Consider the following 12317-nt stretch of genomic DNA (forward strand, 5'->3'; position numbering starts at 1 on the left):
TTTTATATTTACATAAAATTTTATGGTATAAAAATCATGGGAGTGTATATAAATTTTAATAGAAATTAAAATTTTATAAATGAGGCTTGAACTCATTGTACTATTCTGCCATATTAAAACTTTATGATAATAATAGAGGTTAGAAACAATAGAGAGAGAGTGCTACACCTTCAAAAAAATGTTTAAAAAATTGTTCATTGGACCCATGACACGATCTTAAGCATCATCGATAGACCGTGGCTAATTTTCTTTATCTTCAGATTGGGGATCCCTATTTCACGTCTATTTCGCGTACACGTACGTCAGTACGTGTCATTTTAGTTACACTGGTACACGTGTATTATTTCGCGTGTATTTAAATACATGAGTACTATTTCACGTTTATTATTTTACGTGTAATACTTCAACTGCATTTAATCACCCGTGCATTAAATTAATATGTCCTTATTATATTTCGTGCAATTTTTAGAACATTAATACTAATGAGGATGTATTAATGCACGATTGACTAAGTACATGTGGAATATCACACGTGTAATTAAATACACGTGAATTTCATTTGCAACTGGAGTACGAATGATCTTCATTTACAAATGGATTTTCAATAGATTTTTTAAACAAAAGATTTTTAACAAACTTCTCTTGCATGGTGGGATTTATAATTTAAAACCATGCAAGACCAAAAAGTCTTTACGTACTAACTGAGAACGACTATTATTAACAAAAATCGTTCTAGGTGGTTGAGTAGCAGCTAGTAGCAGCCAATTTTTGTTCTATATTGAAGGTAAGGCTTTGCTATTTGTAATGATACCAGACAGAACGCGTCACCCCACGCAACAACTTTTAAAATTAACAATAAAAATGGAAAATATGGAATTGTATGTAAATAAAAAAATATCAAAATGATATTTGGTACAATTCAAATATATATCTAGCATGTATATCTGTTGTCTCCATTAAGAATTAGTCAAATTAAAACAACAGCAAACTTGTAAATAATAATCCTAGTTTTCAGTCATTTTAAGATTGACATCTTTACAGCTATGTAAGCAAGTTAGTAATTTATACATATCGCACAAAAATACAATGCATCATGCTCTAAAGATTCAAATAATTGTCTGTATAAAATTTTTTTTATTTCCTGGATGTCTGTAAAAGGGACTTTTTACCGCATTTTTTTTTACTAACACTATTTTACATTGCTTCATAAAAATAACAAGAATTTTTAGCCATTTTTTAAATAATATATGTCCAAAGAAATAAACTTGTTAATTAACTCCTCATGGATGCATTTTTACAGTTTCGATAATCGTGAATTAAAAATATTAGAACCCGTCATTTTGACGGATTCGGAATTTTTTTTATATAGATTATCAAGATACATCCATGACGAATCATTCAACAAATTTATTTCTTTGCACATATATTATAATTAGACAGCGGGTCTTTATGCAAAATAAAAATTTTCTACATGATATGCAATAAACTGGAATGAAATAGAAATTTATTTTCTCTTTTGTTATGTTTAATAGGTTGAAAATAATGTAACAGTATTTTTTAAATCTTCTAATGTTTTTAGTGGTTTATATTAAACCTATCCATTTTTTTTATAAATGCACAACATGAAATGCATTCTTGTTATTTTTATGAAGTAACGTGGAACAATAATTTTTAATGCTCCGCAAACCTAGTGTTAAATAAGCACAAATTGTATCGTCTGCGGGCTGTTTTACTCGGACCCGAACTCGGTCTCCAACTTGGACTCGAAAGTCGAACTTCTGATTCCCGAACAGAAGCGATCCGGATGAATCAGAGTCATACACGAATGCTCCGCTGACCACGCGTTCTCCCATTTGAATACCAGGCATATTTCCGTCGATATATTTATTGTAGGCCGAGGGACACGCTCGATTACAAAATAAACATATTGTCTCACAAGGTGCTCGTATTTCAACCGAGAATGATCTCGGAGTCCGCGCCGCGCGCCGCGTGCTCACTACGTGCGTTCTTCGCGGAAAATTAAGAGGCGGATGAGAGAATCGACTCAATTTTAAGCCTTGTGTGGGCAATCGAAATATAGAGTTGAAAAGTATTTCTACTCTTAGTTTTTGCAGACAGTCGCGTGTAAAGAAGTAGCACGTTAGAGTAATGGACACTTCGTGGAGGAAAATGTTTAGTTACTATTAACTACTATGAGTTGTGTATACTTTTAATAGTACTAGACAGCGGATCTGTATGCAAAACGAAAATTCTCTGCATCGATTGGACAAGACAGGAGCCAAATAGAAATTTTATTGTTTCTTGAATGATTTAAGTAAAGTAAACGTAATACATTGGTATTCCTAAATGCATGTTGAAATTTAAAATAGTGAAAAGATTAAAAGTATGCATTTATGCAATTTTCTACTAAAAATGCATAAAATCCGCAGTCTAGTTGTCACTTAGTATATGCGACATTCAAAATGAGTCAGAATAACTGGTTTTAGATTTTTTCTTTTACGATCATTAAAATTATAAAGGTGTTTTATAAATTTGTATAAATCTTGTCGTTATTGTAAAGAAGTATTTATCAGTTGGGTTTAGTGCTCGGTGGTTCTAGTATTAGAGAAAACCGATAGGACTGATTCTATTAAAAATACGTATTCTTGAAAATGATTTAATTAATAAATAAATTACGGTTTTGGTACACGGTATATGAAGGGGATAGTTTTGCTTAAAATGAATTTATGCAGTCAAAGTAACTTGCATTACGTTCTATACAATTTTATCAACGTGTTACAAAGTTTTTTGTATATTATTATACAATTATATTATATTATATTATAGTTATATTATTTATATAATTATATTATATTATATTATAGTTATATTATTTATATAATTATATTATATTATAGTTATATTATTTATATAATTATATTATATTATAGTTATATTATTTATATAATAAAAACAAATTTTTCAACCCCCCAAAAATCCCATAGAACAAAAACAATGTATAGTGGATACAAAAAGTATTTGAACACAAACTCTTGAATTCTAGAGAAATTGCCGATATTTAAACTGTGATAATTTCGTTGAAAACAGTAGTACAACAATAAACCTAGTCTCGTTTTAAAGTTTACTTTTACTATTGAAGCGTCTCTGAAATACTGAACATTTTTTTCGTAAACGAATCTTCCGTAGATTTGAAGATTGGAGTCTCCCCTTTACGACGATATAAAAAAAGTTGATGTGTGATTTTTTAAAGTCGTTTTATTATGGTTTAAATGAAAAATGTACAGCCAACTTCACAGTGACATAAGGTACACCATGAGGGCTTCATAAAACAGTGAAAGAAATTGTCCATCAATTTTTAAGGTGTCGTTGTAAAGGGATGGCTTCAGTCTTCGAATTTGTGGAAGATTCTTTCACGAAAATTTTCTTTTAGTGTTTTTACAAAGGTTTCAATGTATAGATGAAAATGAATAATTGTGTGCGAAAGTAGAATCTTCAAGCTTCAAAATATGTGAAAGTTTGTTCTTGTACGATTATTTCTCACGGTATTGCAACAGGTAAAATATCGATAATTTCTTGGCGAGTTAGAAACTCAGTATTCAAGTATTTTTTTATAGATCTACTGTAAGCAATGAAAGCTAAAGTTTATCATAATAATTGCTACTTCAATTATTCCTCGTTCTACAATTCTTAATAAAATACAATTCACTCGAACATATAATATAATTGCTAAACCTGGTCAAAGAATAGAGTCACCCATATGTAATCTTCATCTTCTTTAGAACAGAATCTATTTTATTTTCTGTGTATTATTAATTATGTCCAGAATAAATTTTACCATTTCAGAAAGAAGTACAATTCTGGAGATAAATCGGTACGATTTTGGATACCGGTTGCCAAAGTCGCACTATTTGAGCATTAGTTTTTTAATATATTGTGTACAATAATTAGTTTTGGCAGCGTTGATTCACTGATTGAGATCAAAGGAAAGATTTGTTGACAAAATTTCTTAATCTGGTACAAAATGAATCATATCCAAATTAAGCAGTTAAATAATTCCGTTTCCTGCTGATAATGAGGTTATTTTAAGTATCTGTCGATTGTTATCATTATCGATGTACCGTGATAATATACTTATCAAATATTTAGCCACGCAGAAAAACAATGCCTAATAATAAGGCATATGTCCTAATAATAAACATTACAAGAATACTGTATTTTCCACAATAAAATTAAATTCGAACTAAATTTGTTGCACGAAACCATAAAATTCTTTTAATAATATTATGAGGGATACAAATAAGATGAAATTAACAAAATGGTAGATCAAGTTTTAACCATTCCTTGTACAAGGGAATCTTCAATCTTTAAATCTACATACAGTGGTTTCAGTAACGTGACAAATTGTTCCATGTTTTCACATACGTTTCAATCTGTAACATTTTGGACCAAAAATGAATCTTCGGTTTCCCATCGATATTATTATATATTATTGTAGCTGACGTCAAGACGAATCTAACGTCCTACTATACTATGGTTTTAAAATAATGCTAAAATAGTTTTGACCAACTTTTCACGAAAACAAAGCTTCGTATGAACAAATGTTATTCTACATTTTCGACTTATCTTTGTCTTTGTATGTAGAGTCACCTCCCTTTCGGTTGCACCCTTCGTTACCGATCACTCCGTAGAAAGAAAGGCACGTGGACATCGAGCGCGACAAGTGGCGCGCAGAGAATTTGGTCAGACGCAACAAGTAGTTTGAGCACATGTAGCGCATGATCCAGCTCGGCGCCACTTCGGGTCGAGGATCGTGGATCGCGTGTGTTCCTCGATGGACCTGACTGGTTCGCGCGGTGTGTGCAATCGCCGATCAATTTGAACAAACGCGTCGTCTGGAAAGAATTCGCGGAATTTAAAGAAGAATACGTAAACGTGTGGGAGGCCGATGACGTATTGGAGAAAATGTTCAAAAACAGAGTTACCGTTCCCATTGAATGTGACAGCTGTTACACACTGATCGGAGATGGTTTCCGTGGCGCCTTCGATTTGCGATAAATGAATCGCTTCAAATAAAATATACTTATTTATTTATCTATTCGCATATTCAAACGGGGGATCCTGGTGTAGAGGATAAAGAATTGACTTTTTTGCTTTAATCAAGAGTAGAATATCTATAAAATATATTCTCACAGTTACAATTCGAAATTCGAAGTTTTAACGGAATGGCTGTAAGTACCCAAAAATTACATTCTGTCGGCTTGTCTAAACAAAAAACTTTAAACGTGTTTTTCTTGGAACGTAGTTGAAACTACATGGCCGATTGTTCCAAAATTTTGACAAGCTATACTTCATACTACTAGCTCTCTGGTGCCAAAATTATATTTTTAGATTCAATCTATCATGTTTTTCTCACAAAAATAATTATCCAAAAAGAATTAAATTTCAGAATTTGCTTTTAATAAATGATTTATTTTTGTATGGGCGATAACGATAAATATATTCATTAAGAATCACCTCGATTTTTTTGTTTTACCCACTCTGAGATTTCGAATCAAGGAAGAAGTAATTGATACTGTATAACGAAAGAGTTACCAAACCAATTAGTACAAAGAAAAAAAATAATAACGTAAGATTCATCGCTTTAAAAAAATTCATGAAATTGTTTTTATAAGATTTTGCCACAAAGACAATTATTTGGGCCTGTCGTATAGATGATAACATAATTTTTTTTTAAGAATATTTTGAACTGTAATACTATTTAAATGTCGCTTGTTTTTTTTTTTTTAGTAAACTTTGCCTAAAGCTTGCGAAAATATGAACAGACATATTAATTGGGGAACAAAAATATAGAGAGAATGAACTATTAAATAGAATAAATTTTAGAATTAATTTTAATGAACAAGGGATTTTATTGGTTTCAATATTTTCAATCACTTATGTTGCATGAAAAGTAGAACTACGGAGATGATGAATCTTTGAACGGATATATGAGTGGCTGCTTGAGGTACCTGGCCTCGGTCAGGTGGAACCTTGCGATCACTTTGACTAAATCTACACACCTGATCCGTGGCTCTGCTATAATTAGTTTAAAAAATTGTTGGACGGTTCAAATATTTGCACGTACGTGAACTATCGTTAATACCTCCTTGAACTGTTGGGTTTTTACAGCGAAAAAGTCAGAGATTGAAAAAGTTTTCGAACTGTGGTAGGTTCTACTCTAATACAGTGTTTCTCGATACATGTCCACAACACGGGTTTAGCCTGGGACATATATTGGCCAGACGATACTATTCTTTGGTACAGTTCCGAACGTATAAAAGGACAGCGAAACTCGGGTGGCCTCGATCGCCTAGGAGTGTAACATAATACGGGTCGAGTATATCGGTGTGCACCACTACTAATCCAATAACAAAACTTTAAAATAAACATATAACACGTAAACGTATAAAATTTTTTTAAAAGGGTTAGAATTCATTAACCAATATTGAAGGATGGTTTAACATTTCGATGAACTTGTTCTAGTTTCTTTAAAAATAAACCATGGATTTAATCTGAATAAAGAATTACTCTAAAAATATAGATGATAATGAACAGCTGATTATAATCACTGGAGCTAATTGAACCCCTTATTAATACAAATGTGCGTAGTCTCACAGTACAGTGTGACAAGAAAGTAATGGGGGTAATCCTTGATAACATGTTAGATGGACATTTATATAAAAACTGCTCCACAAAATTATTTAGAGGGAGTCTAATACCGAACAGTAGCTATATCTTTAATGTTTGTAATTTTACCTAGCTGTCAACAAAAACAAACAATAATCACGTTTCATCTCTTTGCTGTCGCGGGTGCACAGCTAAGAATACCAGTATTTCCGTAACTGTTGTATCATCCGGTCTGTCGAGCGACGGTTATAGTAGAGGTGCTACATTCTTTGTAGTGTGCCGAACGTAGAGGAGTATAGCGATTAAAAAAGAGAAAGAAACTGAGGTTGGACGCTTCGACTCTCTGCCCCTTTTTCTTTTCCATTCTGAAACTTTAATCGCTTATTATACAAGTAATTATGATCGTAACTATATCGTGTTTGGTGTCGTTTTAATTAGAAAAACGAGACAAATACGATTGTAAAAGCTTGATTCATGAAAAACGAAAAATAAGAAAGTTTAATTTTTTATTTAAATTTTATTTAAATTTTATTTCACGACTGGAACTTTAAACGCTTATTACGCGGGTAAATATAGCGTGTTTGGTGTCATTTTAATTAGAAAACGAACCGAATACAATGGTAAAAGACTTATAAACAAAAAGGTAAAAAAATTAGAAAAGTTACAATGTTTTGCATCGCTTGCATTAGTGTGAGTCTCGCCGTTACTCGATCCCTTGTTAGCTCGGTCGTCGAACGTGTTCACCACTTGACTGTTCTTAGACCCCCCGCCCCAGTGGTGGGGATAATATTTGGACAGTTACGGTAGAGATCTTTGCGACAGTTACGGAGATAATACTGTAATCGGTGAATTAAAAATGTTAGAAGCCGTCCTCTCGACAGATCTCGTAAAGCTAGAGTTAGAAATGTGTGCGGAGGCTTTGTTGACTGACCGTAGGTTACAGTTGAAATTGTTGTTGATATTTCGTTGAGAAAGACTGAATCGAAATGCGTAGAAGTCTTTAAGAGTTTACAGGAGGCCGTCGCGGGAGAGTCCCGCGTCTTTTTTGTCGTGTTTCGAGTTTCGCGTTTCCAAAAGAGACGGAAAGCGGCGGAATAGATGGGTGACAGCGTGGGCGATCGCGAAACAGCTGGGAAATTGATGGTTGTGTTCCGAGGTCGCGTGCCTTACCCAGATAGAACCGTTCTTACTGATGCATCCCGAAGAATATTTTTGGCTCCGGGAAGATCCTGCGATGCATCGTTCCGATAACTAATTTTTAGAAACAACTTTTACTTTCTGTTTCACGCTCTTTCTTCGTCGTTACTTTTTCTCCTTCTTCTCATTTCTCATTCCTTTTATTCTTGAATTATTAGCAAATTCATTCGTTATGTTTTCTGCGTGACAGGATCGAACCAACGATTCGTCAAAACATTTTGACACTTATAGAACGTTTATTACGCAAAATTAGTCTGACATCTTGCATCCGTATTTACACCATGGACTTTTATTCCAAATAAATAATTTAGGTTTTACGGATTACATAAAAATTTATTTTAACTATTAATAATTTCAACCGTTAGCGGTCGAATGACGACTCTGGGGTACCATTAAAAATAGCTATATCATTCTTAAAAATATTTTTTTAATTAGTAAGCGTGTTTATATTTCAGAAATTACTAGACATTTAAATTATGCAGATTGGAAATATTCTAGATCAGAAGAAATGTTTGGTTTTCGAGTTAAAGTAGTTCCGATTGCAAAGGGTTAACAAATTGTAAATAATGTAATAATTGCTATATTTTTCGAATATTTTTACTGTTTTGTATTTCGTTTGCCCATTTCGTCGTAAATGCATAAAATCTGTATTAAATATTTTTGCTCTTTCAGTTTACCATTCTCAAAACAGAATTTACGAATTTTTTATTTATTTTACCATTGTATCAATTTAGTATCATTGTGTGTCAGTGAATAAAATGATAGAACGAATACTGGAGGTAATTATTCGTTTCATTATGAATATTACCAGAAGCCATCGTAAATACCATTCTTTAATCATTTGGAACGCGTAATAGTATAACCGTATTTGCTTAAATTGGAACTTTCTATTCCAATAGCGATTTAAATTGGCAAAAAAAAAGAAACACCCGGAAATTTATTTTTGGAATGGCTTGTGAAAGAATCGAACGGTAATTGTACGTACCTCTTTAACAAGGAAACATTATCATGTTATTCTAGTCTAAAACCAAATAGTAAGAACACCGCGAAATTTTCACTAAATGAAATCAACCGTCTTTTCTCATGAATATTCCCTTCACATTTCTCATTTTTAACTCTAAATTAAGCCCATCTTAAATTGTTCCAATTTATTGTATAAATTTTCAATACAGGAGTAGGTAAAAAAGTTTAACTAAATATCTAGCCGATAAAAGTCCCAGAACTATCCCCACTGCCGCGGGGTGTACCCCGTGAGGGGCCGTGAAGCTCGAGTATAATAACAATGTATAATAACGTATAATGACATGTATATAATAACATGAATGTATAATAACATAATACGGGTCGGGAATAGCGGTGTGAGACCAGAAGGCCACTACTAATCCAATAACGAAACTTTTTCATTGTTAATTACTTTTTTATGAGACTTTCACCAATACATTTTTGGAATCTTTCTGATTGAAATGATACTAAACACGATATCATTCGGATTATATTTACACTAATTTTCCGTTAATATAATTGTAATGGGGAGTAACTTCATCGTTCACTGCACAAGTAAATATCATCGAAATTATATCTTATTTGGTATCATTTTCATTAGAAAAATGCCACGGATATGTTGGTGAAGGTCCCATAAAAAAATAATGAAAAATAAAGAAGTTTTGTTATTGGATTAGTAGTGGTTCACACCGATATACCCGATCCGTATTATGTCCTTTTCTACGGTGGGCAGTGTATCAAAAAATAATATCTCCTGGCCGATATATGTCCCTAGGTAGACCCGTGTTGTGGACATATATAGAGAAAACATTGTACTTTCGAAATTTTATTTTCTCAAAAAAATTCAAGCCGTTCGGTCCATTTTTAAAAGCTATTTTCTTTTAAAGATTATTCGAATACTACTGGAAATCACTGTAGTTCTCTAAGAAAAACATTTTGAATATTTGAGAAAGTCATTGTCTGCAAATCACCGATGACCTCGAAAATATCTCGTTGTCTATTAGATTTGGGACATATGAAGGTCAATATATCGATTTAAAGAAATCAAGGTGACCTTGAAATCTCCGAAACACTATCGCCCATACAAAAAATGTTTGTATCACAATATTTCTCCCTCGATACGATGCAAGCTTTGTATATATTATTTTTTCATATTATTACAAATAATGTAAATATTCAAGGTGGTCAATGTTATTGGTCCACCCTGTCTGGCAATTTCAAGGGAAAATCGATTACAAGTCAGTTCTCACGAATGCAATATACGGAACAAATACGTGCGCAGCACGTTTAAATGAGAGGAAATGTGGAGGCCCTCGAAAGTGGGAGGTAGCTAGTTATAATATACAGTGACTAGTATTAATATTCGGACACTCTTAAAACGACGATAGCTGTTTAAATATTGGACCATACGACTTGGATTTCTTTTGAGAAATTAGAATCATTAATTTACTGCACGATGTGAAGAAAATTGTAAACAAATTTCAATTTCTCAGAATTACAGTGAAAATACTGAAAGTTGTTTTTTCTACAACTTTTTAATGTGGGCCTATATTGAAAATTTAAAAAATACATTTTGTTGTGTAAATTATTCTGAAAATTTGAAGGTGGTCAAAATTGACCGATTTTGATGGCATTTTCAGAATATGTATAATGTTATACGTATATGTTATATATATGTATAATGTTTTTTAAATATAGGCTCACATAAAAAAGCTGCAAAAAACAACTTTCAGTATTTTCACTGTAATTCCGACCACTCGCAAATTTTTTCACAATTTCTTTTCACGTCGTGTAGTAAACTAACTAACTTCTACAAAAAATCCAAGTCGTACGGTGCAATATTAAACAAATCTTCTTAAGAGTGCAAGTAGCAAGCAGCGAATTCATTACATTTACGAAATGGACGCTTGAACTTTAAATATCTGGTGTGTAGAGATTACAAAAAAGTGGCGGATCGTGTAGGTTGAGTGACGAAGTCGGAGGAGAGAAGAGAGAATTTCGTATGAAACACTTACGAGTACCCTTGGGGCTGTCAAAAACAAGGAAAAAACATAATAAAGTGTTTATAATGATCGTGGGTGTTGTCTATCTTGAGGGGGAACAATAAACTCTGCAGGAATTTGCTCTGAATATCCAGGAATACGCAACATTACCCCCCAACAATGTTTTTACGAGGGTGCGGAACCTTGTAATTTGTTTTTTATGAAAACTACTTTGCGAACCGTTTATTTACCCCTGCACGGACTCGGGAGATATCGGCTCCCTGCTTTTGACACTTTGTTTCTGAGAATTCGCGCGGACTAAGGCAACAGTGGCGAGGTACATTATAGGAAATGTCTAAAAAATATGGAATTTCTCGAAATATGGAAATTCTTGACTTTCCTTATTGGCTGCGTTCAGTTTAAACGACGTTTCGTTTGTTAATATTTTCAACAGAAAGCTATAACTTATAAAATAGTATAGGACACTGTTAATCAAAAGTTTGTTTTAATTAATATTTGTGAATGAAAAATTTGTTTCATTTAACATTTGGTAATCCACAAGTAATCCACTATTTTGGAAGTTATGGCGTCCTGTTTTAAATATTTACAATTGGAACGTCATTCAACCTCAAGTTCACTGATAAGGAAAGTTAGAGGACCCAGAAATTCAGAAAATTAGGATATTTTATAATTTTTATTTTAAAATTCGCTATTCTTTTTCGTAGGTAATCTCAAAAATGTTAGGACATCTTGACCTAAAAAATTCCGTTGATTTTCACTTATTTATACAAACATGAAATTTTAGGAATTTTGTAACGTTTATATTATTGATGTTGTTTAATATACGTTTGTCAGTGTGATTTATCATTATTCAATGATAAGATATATCTTAAAAATTAATAGTAATTCTTTACGCTTTCAAATTTTAAATGATTAGTGCTCCAGCGCTCCACATACTTTTAATATGTTTAATAGGCTGAAAATGATAAAGTAGCATTTTTAAACTATTCTAATGTCTTTACTGTTTTAAATTATGCCTACACATTTTTGTCACGAATGCATAAAATCCACAGTCTAATAATTGAGGCTAACTATCAGGTTCACCTAACAAATTGTAAATTCGTCTTCCCGTTCGTAAACATGACTCTTCAGTATTTTTTCTTCATAATTGAAGATTTTTTCTTTTCTGCAAATTGCAGATTTTATGTTGTTCATACAAATACGAATTCTTCGGCCATTTTCTTGTTACAAGAACTCTCTTTCAAGGAGAATGTCAAGCCGAATAGGTACCCTGATTCGCTATACGACGAAAGCCGTCCGGAGCCATCGTCTTATATCGAAAGAAAACTGTATCGTGAATGAACGTTCCCGTTGTACTTATCAGTAGACTGCAGAATTTATGCATTTATAATAACAATGAGTACCTAGAATTTGCACCATTAAAAATACTTCAAGAATTTACGAACTTTG

The 12317-nt window shown here is 32.6% G+C and overlaps 1 protein-coding gene across 2 annotated transcripts in view; it reads left to right on the forward strand.

The window, feature by feature from the left end:
• Positions 1–12317, forward strand: part of LOC143365034 (uncharacterized) — a 35126-nt gene that overhangs the window by 20121 nt on the left and 2688 nt on the right. The window contains exon 5 of one of the 2 annotated variants that reach the window (XM_076805024.1): positions 737–784. The exons of the other annotated variant lie outside the window; for it this stretch is intronic. Within the exon in view, the coding sequence (XP_076661139.1) occupies positions 737–744 (8 nt within the window). The 3' untranslated portion in view covers positions 745–784. The remainder of the gene's footprint in view (positions 1–736; positions 785–12317) is intronic. 2 annotated transcript variants of the gene reach the window in all.

The sequence above is a fragment of the Halictus rubicundus genome, chromosome 2 (assembly GCF_050948215.1).
Source record: "Halictus rubicundus isolate RS-2024b chromosome 2, iyHalRubi1_principal, whole genome shotgun sequence".
NCBI classification, from domain to species: Eukaryota; Metazoa; Arthropoda; class Insecta; order Hymenoptera; family Halictidae; genus Halictus; species Halictus rubicundus.